This window comes from Corvus cornix, chromosome 2 (assembly GCF_000738735.6).
Source record: "Corvus cornix cornix isolate S_Up_H32 chromosome 2, ASM73873v5, whole genome shotgun sequence".
Lineage (NCBI taxonomy): Eukaryota > Metazoa > Chordata > Aves > Passeriformes > Corvidae > Corvus > Corvus cornix.
Genome location: NC_046333.1, coordinates 2567667 through 2588647, shown reverse-complemented (window position 1 = coordinate 2588647; position 20981 = coordinate 2567667). Strand labels below are relative to the sequence as shown.

The following is a 20981-nucleotide window of genomic DNA, read 5'->3' as shown; positions in this document are numbered from 1 at the left end:
TATTTATACGCGCAAATATATTTTACTTTCACGGAGAGTCGTCTTAGACACCTCAAATTAAAGCGGTGAAGGAGCTGGGGGGTCCCTCAGCTCCACAGCCCCACACGGCCATAAGGGTGAGGGGTCAGGGCAGTGTGATACCCCACCATGGGGGTTATTTATTCTGTAAAGGCTATTTATTCTGTTATTTATTCGCTATATTTATTCTCGTTATGTATTCTGTAAAGCCCCTTCCTCCTGCCCGAGCCGCGTTCAAAGAGGTGGGCAAGCAAACCTCCACTCCCATTTTTACAGAGGGGAGAACACCAGAGGGAATCGAGCCGCTATTTCCAGGATTAAAACTCACAGCCTACCACTTACAGGCGAATACAATTCCCATGGGGGGAAAGCATGAGTTAAGAGTTGGATGTTTGTATTTTTTTTTTTAACATTCATCGTTTTAAACGCGGCACAGGGGGAGCTTGGTCACGCCATGTCTAGGAGGGAGCGGAGCCCCCATCCCCTCATGGCGCCACTCCCTTCCCCCCCGCCCCCCCCCATCCCGGCAAAGTATGAGTTAAGAATTGGATTCTTTTTCACATTATTATTTTTATTTAAACATCCATCATCTTAAACGCGGCACGGGGGACCCTGGTCACGCGTCCCCTCCCAGCACCGCCCCCCCGGCCCCTCACGCAGAGGGCGGGAAAGCGCGGCGGGCAGGGCGGGCAGGGGGCGTGGCCTGGCGCGGCCATTGGGGCCGGGCGGGTAATGGCGGCCGGGGGCGGCGGCGCCGCCTGGCGGCGGGGCGGGGGGGCAGCGGGGGCTGAGGGGGGCGCGCCGTGAGGGGACAAAGCGCTGGAGCCGCCAGGTAAAACCCCGGGAAAAGGGAGCGATGGGAAGCGGGTGGAAGGAGGGGATGGGCCGCGCTGACGGCGTCGAGCCCGGCTGCGTGTTCGCGGCAGGATCCGCTTCCCCTCAGAACGGGTTTCCCCCGCCGCCCCGGGGTCGGGGCTGAGGCGGAGCCGCCCCGCTGTAATTGAACCCCTGGGTGAGGAGGGAGGGACGGAGGGAGGGATTGCGGGGGCTCCTTCTCTGCTTTGTGTCCAGGTGGCGAGGCCGAGGGGCGGCCATGGGGGTGCAGGACCGGCCCCAGTGCTTCTTCGAAATAGAGATCAACAGGGAGCCAGGTAAGGCTGTGCTTGGGGCTTTTAAATCACGTTTTTGCCTAAATAATGGGCCCAAGCCGCTAGCAGCGAGTTTGGCCATTGATGCGTTATTTCTTAGTTACTTTTTAATAACTTCGGATGTTTTCTGTGGTGCTGGATGCTCCTTATTCTCCCTTGAGATCGATTTTTATTTGCTCACATGAATATAAAGGTTTGGCAGGGCTGGTAAACGCAGTTCTGAAGGTAAAAAGCCGTCTAGTGATGTATTATACCTTTTCTGTTACACCTTTGTTATGCCACTTCTGTAAACTATGGAAAATCGGGGCAGGCTGTGAGGAGACTGGATATTTACTCCTATAAGTATTTTTAGTGATACAGTAATTAAAATTGGGAAGGAACTTAGGAGGTCATCTGGGCTAAATCTTCCCTTGTCCTGCTCAAAATGCGTCTTCTGAATGTAAAGGAAGAACTGGGCATTCAATCATAGAAGCACAGAACACCTCACTAGCTGGCCTGTTAAAAAAACCCGATAATGAAAATAAATCCATCTTTTAACTCGTATTTTCCCTGGGCAAGTGTAATGCCCAGGAGTGGTAGGCTGTGAGTTTTAATGCTGGAATAGCAGCTTGGTTCCCTCTTGTGTTTTCCCCTGTCTGTAAAGATGGGAGTGGGGATTTTTCTCACCCATCTCTTTGAACACGTATTTATCAGTGCATATTAGTTGTCTCACACATACTCCGTGCTTTATCTTGCTACCACTTGTCTCCAGAAAAATGAATGTATGTGATGTCTTCATTACGCTTTCACTTTCATTTTCTGCTTCAATGTTTCTCTGAAAACCTTTGATTTAAGAGCTTATATCGCCGAGATTCCAAAATTCAACTGCATTTAGATGCAACTGAAACCTTTTTAGCGTTTTATTTTCACCACGATTTCAAAAGAGAGGTTCTGTTCTAACTTCAGAGACCTGGTAGGGCGTATCTATAAATCTGTTGCTATTGTAACTCCTATCTGAGTTATTTTGATTGACAGTGTGTTTTCTGAGTACTTCCAGTGAACAGATAAGTGGTGATGTAAATGGAGTTTTAACATGTTCCGTTGCTTTAATTTCGGGTGGAATTTACTATGGAATGAGACAACTAAAACTGTTTCAGGTTGGGTAGGTCTCCAGTTAGGAATGGTAGTTTGATGGGATTGATTCATAACAAAGACAATTCATTCTTCATCTCATTTGCTGTTAATCTTTTTAGGTTTAGTGTCAGGTTTTTTGTTCTGACTCCATCTGAAGGATCTCTCCCTGCGCTGTTTTCTCTGCTCTTCCTGCACAGGTTGCTGCTCCCATTTCATGATCTCTCTTCCTGCCTCATCCCCTCCTCAGCCTTGAGCTGTGCATCTTGAGTGAAAGTGGATTGCTTTGCTTTCCCCCAGACCTATTTGGGTTTGGTGACTGATAGAGCTGTCAGAGAGGAATTGCAGCGTTGGTGTTCTTGGTGGTGCAGAGCTTGGGTTACCTGGAGCAGACCCAGGGCTTTGGCTCTGTTTGTGCCTGTCTGCATTTATTTTCTCCTGAAAGTAACAGGAATCTCCCAGTTGCACATCAAACTTGGAGCCCTGCTGGTTTCATTGCACCTGACTAATGGCTTGGATTTTTGCAGGAAAAATGCCAGTTTGTAAAATTGGTGTTGGGACTTGCTTGCTGTCTAGTCATGCTACTTTATTCTGGTGCCTGTTTATTAATTCACCATGCAAGTCTGTCTCGGGATTTAAGGATATATTTAAAAAGCTTAAACGTTGCTCTCTTAGCTCTAAGATGACCTTCAAAAGCTGAATCAGGTGGTAAATCAGTGCTTCCAGGTGACACCAGGCACTAACTCTGAGGGATGTGGTCTCCTGCTGGCACTAGTGAGGTATTCATTTTAACTTTTAAGCTGCCAGTAGATTTTCAAATGAACATTTTGCTTAATTGACTTCAGTAAATAAGCTGATGTGCTTGTTCATTTTTAGGCGATGTAGGGAGGAGTGGGGGACAGAACAGCCCTGCATTTTGTTGCTAGCCAAGAAAAAAGGCCTTGCCCCCACCTTGTGTGTACTAAAAAGCTGAACTAACATCTCCACAAAATGCAGAGAGAAGAGGACGTGCCTCTTGCAGCACTGGAAGCATCTTTTTGCCTGCAGAACACAAAACTGTGTCATTTTTTACACTGTAGGTTGCTGGGAGTCCAAAAATGTTCCCCCCACGCAGCTGCCAAATCTTGGTTCTCCCCTTCCAGGCTTTGCTTGCCCAGTGTGTGTCAGGATACCTGTAGCAATTAAAAGTCAGGTCAGTTTTACTCTAATAAAATCCCTTAGAAAATGCAGGAGTGAGTATCTTTGCTTTGGCTGTGCTTCCAGAAGCTTTATTACAGCTTTTGTGTCTATATTTTATTACAGCTACAGAATCTTGGAATAAAACTCAGTGCCAGCTTGTACTTGCCTCTTGCAGTGGGGCAAACTTTGTTGGTTGGTGTTTCTTAAGGCTAAATTTAGGCTGCTTTTAATAAATTGCCTGTTAAGCATTTTTTTTTATGAATGCAGGTTGTGGCTCATAATTTTTAAAGGGCAAATGGAAAATAAAACAGGAAGAAGCATTTATTTTGATACTGGCACAAACAGCGCTTCTCCCTTCTTTTGGGCCCCTCACCAGTGGATTTGGGCACATAGAGTGTGTACACAGGATTAAACTGCTTACAGTATTCCAAGAATTTTGGGATGGCAGCAGATGCCTATTTAAATAATTCTGTCTTTACTCTGTGAGGCAAAATCTGTGTGAAGCTCCAGCCTTTCAGGTACCGTGATAATTGGAACAGATGTCCCACTAGGATGTCACAGATGCAGTTGGCTGCTGTAGCAGTTCCTGTGGCCATCCAAGATCTTTTTCCCATATCCCCCCTCCTCACCCCACTCCCTGACTGGCTTTATCCATCATAAAGTATGTTAAATTTACTCATTTTTGCTCTGTTTCATTCTTATTCATAGAATAATTTTCTTTATCATATCTCTTCTTTTTTTCTTTTTTTTTGCTTTTTTTTCTCCTGTCTTCTGTTACTGTTTGAGCCCTGGCTCATTGATTTGTTCCACTTCAGTTTCTTTTGTTCCTGGGGTATGTCCCTTCCCTTATCAGCCAGTCTGGTCTTTCCTTACTTCTCTCTTTCTAGTCACTTTTGCCTGAAGTTTGGTGTGTTTTGAGATTTCAGCTGCTATGAATTTATGTGAAATGAGCTCCACTGCAAAAGTCATTGTATTGTGCCTCCAGTAATAGACCCAGCGATGCCTTGTGGGGTTTTTGTTGCCTTTCCTAAAGAGAGAACTGTTCTCATCTGGCTTCACATTAACTTTTAGTTTTTTGAAGGGAAAAAGTTGTATATTGGCAGAAAATGGAGCAGCATGAACCCAGAACTCTGGGTGTCCATGAACCCCATGGGCAACCAACCCACTGTGTGTGGGACAGCAGGAGCCAAGGGGGATCCCATATGGAGAAAACCCCTATCGGGGTGGTAAGATGGAGATTTGAAAGGAACTGATTCAATAAAAATTTTTTTCAGAATAATCATGTGGAATTGTTGTCAGTGCAGGATGAAATGAAGTCCCTGAAGACTCCCCTTGAGGTCTGGAACAAGTTGGATGAGTAAATAAAAGACAAACTGATCAGCCTCCTCTGCCAGGAGAAGGCCAAGTGCTGCCTCTCACTTCCATATCCCTGGGAAACTGAAGCCAGGGAATGTTTGTTGTGTGCAGTTTGGTTTTCTGGAGAGCACGGAAGAAGGGAATGGAGGGAACTTCAGGTGGTATTTGTGGCAGAATGGGCTTAGGAGAGAGCTGGGAAGAGAAGTTTATGGAGGTTTTCCTTGCAAAGAGTGCAAGTGGGGCACAGAGGTGTCAAAGTGTCAATGTGTCAGAACTACAGATCCCTGCTCAGGGGAACAGGGGCATCCATTCTTGAAACTCATATTTTAAATAAAATCTATTCTTGTTCCACAGCAAGCTTTTATTTCCTTGAAAACTGTAGCCACATTCCTACTTTGAAGCAGTTTTTTAAAAAAATTTTATCTGCATTAGCATTCACAGATTTAGGGATAAACAAATTAATAGAATTCAAATAGGGTCCTTTTAGAGAGCTGTTATTTAAACTTGGATGCAAATCTGTCTGAGCCTTTGGGCCCTTGGCAGCCATCCTGGGCTGTGCATCACTGTCTTAGTGGTTGTAATCCCTGCTTTCTCCTTCAGCAGGATGTTCCTGCTGATAGGGTGAGAAAAGTACCTCTTGTTTGGCTCACTCTGAGAAATTGAGGAAAGATAAAATCCAGTAGATGCAATTTTGGAAAACCAGGGTTATTTTTGGAGTGTGTAGCTGAATTTGATACCTGTGTGGTCCAAACATAATAAAGTGTAGCAAAACAGTTCACACTACTTGGAAAATAACTTGAAACAGTTTGTGTTTGGCTCCCAAGGTTTTTTCCAAAAAGTTAACCAGCTAAATTGGAAGATTTACCTTTGAAGCAATAAACACTTGAAATCAATGATTATTTTAATAAACTTTGCTAGCAGGAGCCCTTATTTCAGTATAGCATGGATATTCCTACCCTGAGTTTTTACCACTTAATTTGAATCAAATATTAGTTCTTCTTCAGCTGGAAAATTGTTAAGGAGTTCAAAAACAAAAGAAAAAAAATTTATCTTTTAATTTGAAGACAGAGTTCTGAAATTGAATTATTTCTGGTCATTTTGCCTTCTGGTTTCTCTAATTGGTACAGCTCATTAGCTGCAGAGAGCACTTTATCAAATTTCTAAACGGCTCAGATTTTATATAGGCAGCACTTGCTGTATGTAATGTACATATTTCTTTCACCACTTACTCTAATTCTTTAAAAAATAAGTTCAAAGCCTGCTAACAAATAATACTTTATCAAATTACTGTTTTATAAATAATAGGCAAATGTAATCCCAGCAGTTTTTACTTTAGCCTGGAGTTGAGGTGTCTGTGCAGGCTCATTTCTTGGTTAAAGCCAACTGAGGACTCTGAGTAGGTTTGTGAGCAGCTTTTGCCTACTTGACTGGCTCTTTTTAGCAGTTTTTGTTTATTTATTTTAGTTTACTGTTCAAATATTATGGTTAGTCACAGAGAGCTTGTTCCCTCATCAGATAACTTAACCTTTACATCAGGGAAATGAAGCTGAAGAAAGCATTGGAAATTCTCTTTCTGCACTGAAGGTGGATCATTTCAGAGAAGAGGTGTCTAAATCTGGGGAACTTAGTAGCATCTCAGATGCTTTTTTTATCTGTGTTATATCAGCATATACCTCAGCTCCAAGTTTAAAATGAGATTTTTTTTCTTTGTGAGGGATGAGGCAAGAGAAAGATTTGTAGGTTCTAATCATACATACTTTTATTAATTTTTTTATTAGCAGCTGTTCTTTCATGCATTTTTGACCAAGGTGTGAAAATGTGTTTGATCTTTCTCTGGCACATTTAATTGCCTGTTTGTCAGTGGGAAATATAACCTTTCAGTGATAATGGTATTCATGCAGTTGCAGTAAAATGCAGACAGTAACCCAGCAGATGGATACACAGTGTGGGGTTTGTGTCTCAGGAGCAGACGGCAGCATTTTCTGTGGCTGGATGGAACTGGGTAAGCAGTGCTCCAGGTTTTATGGAGGAGAGAGCCCTTCTCTTATAAACAGAATCTGTAATCTTTGGATGTTCAATATGTGCATTTCAATTTGTAGGAGTTGAAGGGCAGAAAATGACCAGGCTGGATGGGGCATGGAGTAACCTGATCTAGTGGAAGGTGTCCCTGTGCATGGAACTGGATGATTTAAGGTCCCTTCCAGCAGGAATCATTCTGTGATTTTATGAGCGCCTGGCAGACTTTGTTATTGACAAAGCACTGGTGAAAAATACTGCTGAAACCGATGCCTTAGTTATGAATGTCTCTTTCCATCTTCTGCCTTGTCATCTGCAAGAACATGAGTTCTTCCAGAGGAACATGGAAGTGCTGATGTCTGCTGCTTCAGGTGCTAAATGTGGTGGGTTTGTAAGTAGGGCTTGCAACCAAAATCCTTCTACAATTTATGCCTCAGGGTAAACGTCCCTTCTGGAGCCTGCAGGGACTAACACCCCTCAGTTACTTGGCTGCTGGCACCTTGGTGAAGCAGCAGCTGTGCTGGAGAGTAGAGTGGGGGTAGTGACAGCTTTTTCCCTGGAAAGTGTCGTGTGGTATTTCACACAGTGAATGCAGGAGGAATCTTTTGCAGAGACAGAGAGAGCTGGGGCTGTTCAGCCTGGAGAAGAGAAGGCTCCAGGGAGACCTTAGAGTCTCTTCCAGGACCTAGAGGGGCCCCAAGAGAGCTGGAGAAGGGCATGGGACATAAGCACATGGGCATGGAGTAATGTGTCAAGGAGGAGTGGTGTTAAACTGAAGAAGGGTAGGTTTAGATGGAATATTGGGAAGAAATTCCTCCCTGTGAGGATGGGGAGGCCCTGGCACAGGGTGTCCAGAGAAGCTGTGGCTGCCCCTGGATCCCTGGAAGTGTCCAAGGCCAGGTTGGACAGAGCTTGGAGCCACCTGGGCTAGTGGAAGGTGTCCCTGCCCATGGCAGGGGGTGGCACTGGATGGGCTTTAAGGTCCTTTCCAACCCAAACCATTCTGTGGTTCTCGCCCATGATTCTGTAAAATCTGGATGTGGCTCTCTAGAGCACTTGGTTGCTGTTCAGTTTGGTGCTTTTGCAGCAGAAGAATGGGAATGGGACTTGGGCTCCCCTGAACTCCTGGGCTGTAATGAAAATTGATAACTCTTCTGCTAAACTGTCTTCTCTGTTGTGTTCTTTGTAGGAATCTTCAATCCTCACAGCTTAGAATGGTCTCTTCACTTGCGAATATTGTGACAAATTGTGTCACAGTGGTAGTTCCAGAACTGCTGTTTGATGGGGGATCTTTGGATATTCCCTATTTCTTCATTCTTTGGACACTTTCCCTACCCATGTCCTTTAGATTTCCCTGCTGTAGTGATGAATGCTCAGAGAACATTCTTACTGCAGTTAATGAGATGCAGACATTTCAACAGCTCAAGGCGTCTTGAATTTTTATCTGAGATTATCAAGTACGAGTGCTGTTATTTTATTCTTCCTTTCTGAGCTAACAGTTCACCTTGTTATCATTGTATATATTTGGACAAAGCCTTAAACTGAATGCAGTTTCTTAAGAGCCTCTCAAATTTTTTTTGGTGACTAAGTATTGAATGAAATACATTTGAACTTCAATTTTTTTTTTTTTTAAAGGAAAGAAAAGAGAAGTTATTCTCGTAGTTACTTTTTTAAATTATGACGTTTTACCAGTGTGCACCACTAGAGTGTAGTGCTTATTGACGGATTTTTACTGGTCTCCTTGTAATTCTGCCCAACAGTGTGGCTTCTATGGATTATTTTACAACCTGCAGAGATACCAATTTTTTCTTTATTAATTATGTAATTTTTAAAGATTTCATATATTCGAGAGTGATTTGGTTTGGGTTTTTTTTTTTTTAGTACTATACATCCCAGTATCTTGGAAAATGAAACAAAAACTGTAAATCAGTTTTAAAAGAGTTTTCTTTATATTCAACCACTTTTCAGCAGTATTTTAATAGTTTTAAGGAAGGTATGTAGCACAACTACCACTAGCAGCAAAGAGAAAATATTTGGTTCATGGTATCTGGCAAGTGAGGCATTAGTCCTGCCTGCCTCCCACCTTCCCTTTTTGGTTCATTTGGGTTTTTTTTAAACTAAAGGATTTTAGGCCAAGAGTGCCAACGCATCTGTAATCCCCAGCACAATATGGAACTAAGCCAGTTGGACTTTGTAGGTAATGATCACAGGGAAAATTGTGGAAATGTGATTATTAATGTATTTGTATAAACACAGTAATTGGGGAGGGAATTGCTCCAGCTCTCTGAGGACCTGTATTTATGGGAAATCATTTTCAAAATGGAAAAGATCTGACATGATAAACTGTTTTAGTAAATCAGCTTGGCTTTCCAGGTTCAAATCACAATGTAATCTCTAGGACTTCAGATTAATTGGATGTAATGATATTGCTTAATGTTCTTTTTTTGTACAATTATGTTACTGTTCTTTCTTGCTGCTTGTTTTAATATGCACATATGTAAGATGTTTTCCTATTCTGCTTGATAAAATAACCTTTTCTCACTAAAATTACATTTTTAAAGCACACAGATTTATTTATGTGCAGATTTTCTTATTCCAAACAGTTCTAAAACTCTAATTATTTTTTTAAAAATTATCTTCTAGTTGGTCGAATTATGTTTCAGCTCTTCTCAGACATTTGTCCGAAGACTTGTAAAAACTTCCTTTGCTTGTGCTCGGGTACGTAGCTGATATTTCAGATTTTTATTGTTACTTACAATTACTTTTTTGTACCAGTACCGAACACAGCCAATGCAAGGCCTGTGCCCACCTAGGGGTAAATTATAATGGAGAAGGGATGCTGTCCCATTCTGGACCATATAATCTGCATAAAGCCATCATCAAGCCAGGGTATTTTTGACAGATGGAGGAGGACAGGGTGATTTGGGCATTGCTGTCAGTAGTAGATTTGGCCTCTGGAAAGGTCCTTTCTGCCCAGACAGAGAGAGGCTCCTGCTTTTAAATTCCAACAGCTGGACTTGCAGACTGGCACTTGCAGATCCTGCCCACCTATGGAATAAACACAGGCCCATCTGCTGTGGTGCTTTGTCAGGAGCTTCCCTTCTGATTTCAGATGGGCACCTTTTGGCACCCAGTTCAAAGTGTGTCATGTTGAGCTGCCAGTCCAGGTGTTACCAGAGCAGCTGAGTTCTCCTCTGCCATCCCATTTTCAAGTGATTTGCAGGGCATGGAAAGAGCTGCTTAGGCAGGAAGGGTGTAAGTAGATGAGGCTCAAGGACAATGAGTTTTCTTTTCCAGACAAAATTCATGCATGTTTAGAGCAAAAAGAATAAGGCTGGTATTTGGCCTGAAACAAGAGAGAAGCTGAGCACACAGGCATTGTACTGGTTGTTATGGAAAAGTGTCTGAGCTTAGGGAGGTGCTGCAGCTCTTACCAGTGGAACAATTGGTGTGGCTTTTACCTGACTGGGAAAGTACTGTCAGTACTGTAAAGGGGAGTGAAAAAAGGGACTGTGACTTCTGGCACAGTCAAAGCTCCCATCTCAGTGTACCAACTCAATTACATGGTCAAGTGCCATGCAGGATCCCATTCTCTAAGGGGATTATCCATAGCCCTGAGGGACATCCTGAAACGTGACCAAAATGCAGGCAGATATTCCATGGTGTTGTTTGATGAGAGGTTTTCAGTGCTGTAGCAAAGAGAGGCATGTTTTGGGGAGGAGTGTGTCCATCCCTGTAATAAATAGCTTTGCTTGCATAACTCATGTGGAAAACAAAAGTGGGGTAGGACGAGGCATAGTTTGGGACTGTGGGTGTGGAGGGCCAGGTAAATAACTCTCATGAGTGAAGCATGATAAACAGCAATGCCCTGAGTGGGTTTTGTGCCACAAACTGCCCTTTGCCCTCATCCTGGCAGTGATGGGCTTGGAATGGCAAATCTGGGATGATTGAGCTGTCAGTTAATTTGGGGTGGCAGAGTAATAGATTGCAGAAGGGGAGTGTTGGCTCTGGGTAATGAGTGTACCTGCATTTCTGAGAGTGCTACATGGTGCAGAATATTGGGTTAAATGTCTCTAACCCAGTGTCAAATACCTGTTCCATTACCAGTGACGGGATGAAACTGACCATTGGGTTATTTGTCCTGTCATTTATCCTGCTGATTTGTGTTTCATTACACAGCATCTCCTGTATATGTGGATAATGTGGGGGTTTAACTGTTGCACAGTGTATAATATTATTATTATAACCTTTTACTGTTAATTGCCACGTTCTGCCAGCTCTCCTCTTCTGGCAAGCTCAAGTCAGTGTCTCTTGACCAGTATAAATCCCTCATGAACCTACCATGTAGGACCTCAGCCCTCCCAGTCATAGTGACCTCATCCCCAGGGCAGCTTCTCTTCTGAATTTTGGAGGAAATGCTAATGAAATTGATGTTCTGGGACCACCTAACTCAAAAATCACCAGTCCACCTGATCTAGAGCTGGCATTAAGGGAGGGTGGCCTGACAGTGTGCGTGGATTGGTGGAGGCGTGGAAGCTTGGGGTAGCTTAATCCCACTTTTCCAAGCGTGGATCACATTGAAACTCAGTTGAAACCTGTTTTGAGCTCACATTTTTCTTGTGGGAATCATCTGATTCATCCAGATGTGTGAGTGGTTTGAAAAGGATACTGTAACCTGCATAGGAGTGTAGCTGTAACCACAGAAAATAGTTAACCCACCATTATCCTGGACTCTTGTCTTACTATAAATTATCCCGAGTAGATTTACACACTCCTGCTTGTGGGAAAGAGGAAATTATTTTAGGAAACAGCCTAATTTTCACCCAAGAGGTCCCTTGTAAAAGGCATCAGGCAAGACTGTGTTATCTTTTACAATTTTGCTATTTTAATGGCTCCCATGTCCATTAGAACTAGGGAGGGAAAACCCTTGGAATTTTTTCAGTGACAGTCTGTGGATTCTTTTTGTTTCACCTTCTTGCAGGTGAAAAAGGAATTGGCAAAACAACTGGAAAGAAGCTGTGCTACAAAGGCACCACATTCCACCGTGTGGTTAAAAACTTCATGATTCAGGGTGGGGACTTCAGCGAAGGTAAAGTGGGCTTTTAAAACTGAGAAGTTTTAAATGGAACAGAAATGTTATAATTTGTGGTCATAATATAGAACTTCAGAAAATACCATGAAAGTATTGGTTCCATTAAAATATTTTATTTGAAGTGTAGCATAGATCACCCATTTCCTTGTTAATTTTTGAAATTCTAAAATGTTTCAACTGCTGTAATATTTGTTCAGAAAAGTGTGTTAAGAACTCCTCACTGGAAGGTTTTATGATATTCCATCTTATTAAAACAATTCCAATCCAAGCTGTAGCCTTAATTTCCTTTCACTTCTGTGTCTGCAGTAGAGGCAACCCTGATGATGTTCTGTTGGTACAGGAATGTAACTGTTTAAATAAGCTCAAAATTAATAATAAAGCAGTGAATGAACTAGAAATGTTTTAAAAGTCTCCAAAAGGAGTTTTCCAGGATTTTTTGTTTCTTTCTCTGCAGTAAATCCTTTCCTGAAATACCTGTCCTTACCAAAATGTTTGTTTTCACTGTGTCCTGAAATGCTGAGGAGGGAATGAGCCTGAGGAGGGAATATCCTGTTTTGAGAGTCAAGTGCTGGTGGAATGTTATGCACAGCTTTTGTATAAATGCAACAAAAGTTTTAATTGCTGTTTTTTAATGTGTAGGTAATGGAAAAGGAGGTGAATCTATTTATGGTGGCTATTTTAAAGGTAAGAGCAAATATGTCTTTGCAGATTCTTTGTTCAGTTCTGAGATAAACAAGTCTTGATTCCCAAACTACTTAATGAAAACAGGTCCACTCATAGATCACCTTTTGCATGAAACTAATGTTGCATGACAATTCTTTTTATATGCATGACTTCCGGATAATTTTTTTGTTAATATTTAACTTAAATTGACAATTAATTAAGGCTAACATTATTGGTTAAACATGACTTTCAGCATGGAGGCTAGGCAACTTTATTCATGAATAAACTCCTATCTTCCTGCCTAAAACTGTCAACATATTCTTTTGTTTATAGAGAATGTGGTCTTTTGCAAAATGAAAAGGTAAGAGACAAAAGCTCAGTAACACAAATTCAAACTCTGTTCCCTTGTCCCCTCCCTAGTAAATATATAGACAACTGCTAAGTCCCTTTGTAGATGGATATCTGTGTTGCTTGGAGAAATGAAGAGTTCTGTGCCTAACCTTTCTGAGGGTTAATGACTTATTCTGGGAGAGAATTCACATAATTCCAGCTCTAAACAGTGATTTCTTCTTTTTTTAATGTCCCTTCTCCTCCCCTGCCCTACTCAAGGTTTGTATGCTTAGGGTTCATTTCTGAAAGGGTTTGGCTTTATTTATGTGCTATGCAAGTCATTTTCCTTGCAAAGAATTGGTAAATAAATGTACAGTTACCTCTCTTAAAACTGTTGGAAGGAAAATGGTGAGTTTATAAAGTATTTGTTTAAAGACATACAGTTATTTCTTGAGAAAACCAGGTGGTTACTGTGATATTCAAATGTTAAGATACTACATATAGTTATTTACAGCCCCTGGTTCTGTGTGTGTTTCAAGTTGCTCTGGTTAAATGCATGAAAATAAGTTTCTCTTTAAAAGGAGTCATAGTTTGATGCTGGGAGTATTAAAATTTTTAGTCAAGGAAAGGCTTGTACAGCTCCATTTACTAAGAAGTTACTGAAGGTTTGTTTCTCAGCACAGTGAGTGCTAAATATGCAGGATTGTGTTTTGATATATGATCTAAAAATTAATAGCTTTGTACATTCAAATTAATATTTTTATCTTTGGAAATGACCTTGAGAAGATCTGGTTTTATCTTCTGCTGTACAACCAGAACTCCTCTTTAATTCACTGCAATATAAAATGCATGTTCAGTTTAGTCCTAATGGATTTTATACTTGGATTCAGATACAGAGAGGTTTTTTTTCCTTTTATGTTTTGAGACTTCCAGTTTTGAATCGATAGAGGTGGCATCCTTTAGTGTGCCATACCAGGGAAATAAATGGCTTTTCTCCTGATCTTTTCACCTGGAGTGTAAATAACAGTATGATGTATGTTAATTCTTGTTTTAGAATGTCAGTAATTCTGCCAACCTTGTTCCTACCCAAATAATTTTGGATTTAAATCCATAATCTAGTGTTTATTGAAGACACTCGTAATGACCCTAATTATTTTTAATTAGAAATGTTTGCACTATATCTGCACCATTTTCTTTAAGAAAGAATGCTTTGTCTCAACTGTAATTTTGAAGAGACTTGTTTAAACCTGATCATTGTTTTTTCTCCAACCTGTTCACATTTCTCCAGCAGCAGCAGAATTTCTCCTTAGAGCATCCATAAGTTACTAAGAAAACAACCTGCCTGCCTTGCCAGGGAAAATCTGACAAACATATTTTTTCTTCAAACAGATGAAAACTTTATTCTCAAACATGACAGAGCGTTCCTTTTGTCAATGGCAAACCGAGGGAAACATACCAATGGTTCCCAATTTTTCATGTGAGTAGATGTGATCCCACAGTCGAGCTTTTCTTACACAGAGAAGCGCTGTTCATGAGAAAGATGGTATTGCTAAATTATCCATATCCATGTTATCCATCTGATCTTAGCTAGGAGTGAGTGGGACCTGCAGTGAAAACTGCAATAGGAAATGGTAGAGATCACAATTTCCTTGTGGCATTCATTTGGATTAAAGCTGGTGCTCCATGGATGTTCCTTCTTTGTAGCTTTTTTCCCTAAAAATATGGTTTATGTTCAGTTCTTAGTGGCCAGAAAATAGATTCTTTGGCTTTGTGTGTGTGCACCAGCCAAATCTCACGAGTTGATCTGCAAATGACAATGTGGAGCATTGTATTTAAGGGGGTTGAGATCTAGAAGTGGTTTGTATGGTTTTGCTCTTTAAAAAATGATGATTTATGATTTACTTTTGGGGGATTGTTTTGTTTGTTCTTTTTTCAGGAGGAGAATGAGTGGGGGTTTTGTTTTTTGGGGCTTTTTATTTGATTGTAATAATTACTATTATGAATTTTTTGAGTGTTTATTCCTGACATGCTTTTTAAATATATATTCTGCCTAATTCTGTTTACTTGTGCATCTACCAACTACTTTGGTACCAACGCTATGTAAAATTATGTGCTGATAATCAGATTTATCCTTCATTACCTTCAAAAAAATTCCCTTCTAGTAACCATATTCTGTTAAATTATAGAAATTATAGAAAACACATTTACCTTTATTCATAAGTAAAACACTCAGGTCTGATAATTGAGGTCAAATTCCTGGTCAAAGCAGGTGTGTTTTAGATTGAGTATCAGTATTTTTAAGCTTGCAAACTTCGATGTGATTATTCCTCTTGTTAACTCCCTTTTCAAAATTGCCTCCTGTTAATGTTTAACAGTTTGTATTTGGAAAGAGCAGGTTGATAACTTTAGTCTGGAAATACTTTGTGAAACAACACTGGGGTATCAAAAGGAAATTTTAGGGTAGTTACTTAACTAGAAAAAGTATTTTTTTCTTTGCCATCTTTCTTGCGGGATAAGAATGAATGGCGCTTCCCTGTCTTTAGTAAAGGAGTAAATTGTCCTCAAGAATCTTGCATTTTTTTCCTTTGCCTGAAAAAGATCTTCAGTATGATATGATATAGTTCAGATAAGAAACATTTTTAGGTCTTTTCCTAAAAAATGTCCTAAAAATGGAAAATGCATAGGAACCTAAAAGAAAGTCTTTCACGGTTACCACTGTTTAGACATTCCACAGAGATAAAATTGTTTCAAAAGCTTGTTTTCTGTTCCCTTCAAAGGAAATTTTAGATGTTGTGCTTCATTACAATAAATCTGAAAGGATTTGTGTGCACATTAATACGGAAAACAGTTTATATAAATACAACTCCATGGCTTAACGAGCTCTCTGAAGGCATTGCTTCATTATTTTTTACTCCATGACTTGCCTTTGGGCTTCTTGCCATAATTTTCCATTTTTTAAGCTTATCTGAACGTGAAACGTGAAAACCTAATGATGTCACATCAGTCAAGCAGCTGTCATTTGAGGGCTCTAAAGTTTCTTTTCTCTCCTGCATTTGATTCCAAAGTCATCTTCTTTCCCTGATGCTTGGTAGGCTCAGCTTGTTCAATTAGATTAAACACGTGGTCTCTCCCCACACACCAAAACAACCCAAGGTTGTGTTGGATACTAAATTATAATTAATACAGGACAGTAAATGAAGATTATTTAAAAGCACTTTCATCAAATACAGAAGTATTTTGAAAGATGCGGATTTCTTGAAGAATTCTGGTTTTTTTCATAAACTCCCTCTAAGGAGAAGTGCGAGTTCAGTGGGAATTGAGGCAGAGTAAGAAACCTAAGAATTTCCTTGTGAACTGGATTCACCTGAGCTGCCTGCAGGAATCCAGAGCTGGTTTGAGTCTCCTGGGGTGTCCTCCGTGGCCTTCAGGATGAGGATGCTCTGGAGCTCTTGCCTTACCTGCCTGCCCATGCAGATTTCTGGGGTATCCTGTAATGTCTGAAAAGGGGCCTGCCTGCTCTGGAGCCAGGGAAGAGAATCAGGATTCCAAGTGGGAAACAGCTGCTAAAGGTTTTATCTAGGCAGCTTCTGCCTTCACTTTAAAATGCAGTTTATTAAAGCAGTTAGTCTTGTTGGGTGGCAATTCTCTGATTACTGTAGGGAGTATACAGTGCATCTACAGAGCTTTTCTTCAATAAAATACTGTCTTCCTTTACACTTTAAGCTGAAATTAAAATGTGTTTTTTTATACTCCCAAGTAATGCTCAGTTTCTCTGTAGTTTATCATTAGGAAAAATGTTCTTGAAATGTTTAACTTGAAAAGTGTGTAAAAGGCAACCTTCAGTGGTAGCCTTCAGATTTTTTTAAAATACTTGTATATATTTCATTTCATTGATTAAATTTATAGAAAAGGGAATAGTTCATCTGAGCTTCTTTAGAGCTCTGCATTTGTTTTCACAGATCACCTCAGGGATGAGAACTCTGTATCTTGTACACATCTGATGTAGCAGATAAGGAGTGCAAATAAATTATTTTCTTTCATATAACAGTTTGTCCAAGTAGGGCTAAAATAATAGCAAGGATCCTGACTATAACAGTTTTGTTAATTCATCAGAATTCCCTGTTCATCACAGAAAAGTTGTACTTGGAATAATGAGTCTTTACAGAAAGTAATCAGGCAGCAAATGTCTCTTTGGCAAATTGCACTAACAAACCAGGCACAACAAGGCTCTGCAATGCCTGAAAGTTGCTAAAAGTTGATTTAAAGTGGTCAGTTTTACTTGAAACAGAATCTCCAGACTAATCTTAAAGGAAACAGGCATCTGACCCATCCTAAAAAATCATCGTGTTTCTTGGATTAGTCAGGAATTTCTCTGGCATGAAAGAGCTTGGAGGATTTATAAGCAACAATGAGAACTGGGCATGGAAAAGGCAGTGGAAGTGTTGTTAGGAAGCTCCAGGAAAAAACATGGACTGAAATCAAAGCAGTGGTGGAGAGGGGCAAAGTGCAGAGGTAGAAAGGGGAGTCAGAAGTGTGTCTGTGTAACACCAGAGCTGCTGGGTTTAATGCTTGTGGACTGATTTTTTTTCCCCATAGTTTTTTTTCCCCTTGAGTAGGAGCAGCAGTTGGGTGGGAAGGAGAATGTGTAGCTGAGGGAGGCTTGTGAGTTCCATGCACATGTGCTGTAAATAGGCCAAGTCTGTTCTCATGTGCCTGAGAAACATTTCCTGCTCTGGAGGAACACAGCACATTGCAGTCCAGTAACAAGGATACAGAGAGAATCCCTTCAGATTTGTAAAATGCTGCAGTTTCAGTGTTCTTTACCCAAAGGTTTGTAGCAGTTCGTTGCAGGCTTGCGTTGAAGAGAGTTGTCAGGCACCAGCTTATAAACTGGCTATTTGTGTTTTCAGGGAGCCCCACTCTGATTTTTTTCTGTGAATTACTTCCTGGAGAGCCCTCAGTGATTTTGCAAGTGTTCTAAACACCATCTGGGGATGTTAATCTGTAACTGCCCTGTTTCCATGTGGGTACTGAGATATGGAATCCCTAGGATGGGGCAGAGATGGACAGGGAGTGCTCCAGAATCATCTTTTCTTTTTCCATATCCAGTAGCTGCTTTGAATTGCTGCTGCCAACATCATTAGCAGTTACTGAGGGGAGCACATCTAGAGCAATGCACAGATAGAGCTGATGTCTTCAGGGCTCTGATTTAGGGTCAGATTGGGGATATTTGGGCTGTTCTGGATATTGCAGCTCAGTGGCTGTTGTACTTCGGGTGATGTTCTTCTGGATCCATGTGCTCCCTTCTCAGTCGAGCTGATCTGGGAATATCTTGTCTCTTTAGAGCCATTCCATCATGGCTGTGGCCATTCCCAACCTGCCAGTGAGGAAATTCACAGTACAAAATAGTGCTATTCTGGTGAAAATGAGTGGATAAAGTAACATTAATGAGACTCCTGATCCTCCCACGGGCTCAGCTGTGCTTCCGCTGTCACACCAAATCTGCCAGGCTACATTTGTAGCAAACCAGAAGTGCCCGTGCAGAAGGAAGAGTAAAGCAGCAATAGGAAGCAAAACAAAGTAACCTCTTTGTTAAAGGAGGGAAGTTTTGTGTAATAATTAATTTTATTGCCTTGTTTAGCTGTGGAGTTTGCTGAGGAATAAGCCCTTAGTGCAACCTAAAGAGGAGTCCCAGATTCTGTTCTTTATCAGTGCAAATGCTTGGAGTTCTTGCCTCTGTGTTCCACAGCTATTTAAAACTTGAGTCTGATTTCCTATTACTGACAGATTTCTTTTTCTCCATGTTGAGGGTGTTGTTGGTTTAATGTGTCTCTCAAGCTCTGCTTTCTTGCTCAGAATTAAATAGGATTTTTTGTTTTAAAAATGTTTTAATGTGTGATGCCATGCCCAGTTCATAAATTGAAACAAAGGAACCACTTTGATCTGCTCAATGAAGGATAAAATCATTTATGAGGGCTCTTGTTTTCATTTTACAAATTATTTCTCAGTGTTACCAGCTCATTAAAAGTAGTTAATATCTTTTTGGTGTCCCAAACGAGGTATTTTTCTAATCAACAGTTAATAATTTCCTTTTTTTACTGTGATAGAAATACCTTTGAGCTAATTATTGAACAGTTGACTAATACAACAATGCAAAAATGTCAGATGGAAGGGGCTGATGTTGCATTATCTTTGAGCATTATTGGCACACGTGCACTTCTCACACAAGCAGGTCCCATTGGCTTGATCAAAAGTTTATGGAAGAGTGAAAACATTCCCAGGACACTTTTCTGTGTAATCAGAAACAAAAAGATCATTTCAGTGCTTGGCTGTGCAGAGATAATTAATCACTAATAGTTTGGGGGGGTGCTGTGGATAAGCTCAACTGATAATACAGTTTTAAAACATTGCTGCTGCTCAGAATTACGCCAGAGGACAGATCCAGTATCAGCTGCTGCAGGTGTTTGGGCTTTTGCACCTGCAGGTTTTTGTTCTAAAATTCTGAACAGAAGCAATCAATGCACATATTTTAGAGAAAACACTGATTTTTCTTAGTTGTAGAAAAGCTTCATTGTAGGAGGAAGATGTCAGCTAATTAGGAAATGTCTGAAGTTGTGGATTTCCTGGCTGTACACATTTCCTTTGTGAATCCAAATGTTTGTGTGCCAGCCTGGGAAGTGTCTGCTTAGGAGTGGATTCAGCAGAGCCTTTGAACCCCTGCAAGCATGTGAATAAACCACAGAAATTGGTTATTCATCTGCTTAAAGTTGGGCATTTTTTGCTGGATTGAGACTTAGCGGGGAGTGGGGGCGTTCTCTTTCTAACTGTTTGTTTTTGCAGTAGTTTTGCAAGCAGGTTTTGTCTGGAGTTTTCTTTTTTGTTTTTAAGGAGAACTTTAGTTTTCAAAGTACCTTGTATTCTAAAGAAAATTTAGAGCCCTCTTTTAGGCATCCTTGTTCTGCATACAACTTGATTAATATTAATTTTAAACTTGTATTTAATAAAACATAGACTCAGTTTTGTCTGAAAATGTATTACAATTTATTTCTGCCATTTTTGTGTAAAATTTACAGAAACAGTGTTACATCGTGCGCTCCAAAGGTAATGTCTCATTCCTCTAAGGCTGTGTCCTTTCCTTTTCTTTCTGTTTTTATCTTTCTTGTTTTTCTGATCATATTGTTATGTGCATTGAACCCTTTGTTAGGCCTGAGGTTCTTTGGGGTGGGGTGGGTGAGAAAGTGCTTTTATCAAAAAGATGATTTTTCTCTTCAGCAGGACCTTAAACCACTTTAAACTTGAATGAAGAAAGGGATTTGTCCTTCTGTAAATAACTTGCATAACAGTATCTATTATAAGGTAGATTTGGAATGGTTTAAATTACAAGAGCTCTGTATAGAAACATTCTAATAAAATATTACTTTGGCGGATGAACTCATCATGACTCTAGGTTTCCATAGTGCCAAGACAGGAGGTAGGTTTGCTTGTGGTTAGGTTCTGAAGCCAAAGCAAATATTCAAGGATTGATGCAGGAAAGCTTGAAATGCTCTTTTAAAGTGCACCTTTGCAGATTAAATGTTGGGTCACAGCCCTTGCAGTGAGGTGAGAAAACTTTCAAAAGCACAACAAGGATTTGGGTTTCTGATTCCCAGAGGAGATTGTTCAGTCACCCAGCTCCTTGTCGTGCATCGGAAAGGTTTTCCTTTGGGATGAAGCTCCTCCTCGTGTTCTCACTGGGTGAACAAGGAGAGAAACCCTGTCCATTTATCTCTCAAATTGCCAGGGGAGTGGGGAAGCCTCTGCATGGGTTTTAATGCACCAACCCTCCCTTTCTCTGCTCAGTAAGGACCAGTCTAAAGGCAATTCCTCCTTAGGTAATTTGCTTAATTGGTCTCAAATGCTGCTGCAGTATGGCAGGAGCACCTGCAGCCTCCCCAGCCTGGGTTTGAGCCTATTGCTGTTTCCAGCTAATTCTAAACACTAAGTCTTCAATACTATTGGTTTCATTGAAGTAACCCACTTCTGTTTTATTCACCCCTTTAAATCAGCTTTATAATTAAACCCACTTAAAC

At 40.8% G+C, this 20981-nt stretch overlaps 1 protein-coding gene across 8 annotated transcripts in view; it reads left to right on the top strand.

The window, feature by feature from the left end:
* The first annotated feature begins 796 nt into the window (after positions 1–796).
* NKTR (natural killer cell triggering receptor) overlaps positions 797–20981 on the top strand; it is a 38460-nt gene continuing 18275 nt past the window's right edge. For 6 of the 8 annotated variants that reach the window (XM_039571176.1, XM_039571167.1, XM_039571161.1 and 3 more), the window contains exons 1-6: positions 797–850; positions 1090–1169; positions 9471–9545; positions 11809–11916; positions 12559–12603; positions 14302–14389. In XM_039571176.1, the coding sequence (XP_039427110.1) occupies positions 1112–1169; positions 9471–9545; positions 11809–11916; positions 12559–12603; positions 14302–14389 (374 nt within the window). In that variant the 5' untranslated portion in view covers positions 797–850; positions 1090–1111. Of the gene's footprint in view, positions 851–1089; positions 1170–9470; positions 9546–11808; positions 11917–12558; positions 12604–12915; positions 12944–14301; positions 14390–19994; positions 20014–20981 lie in introns of those variants that run through there. The other 2 variants (XM_010394784.4, XM_020584255.2) reach the window with 2 other exon arrangements.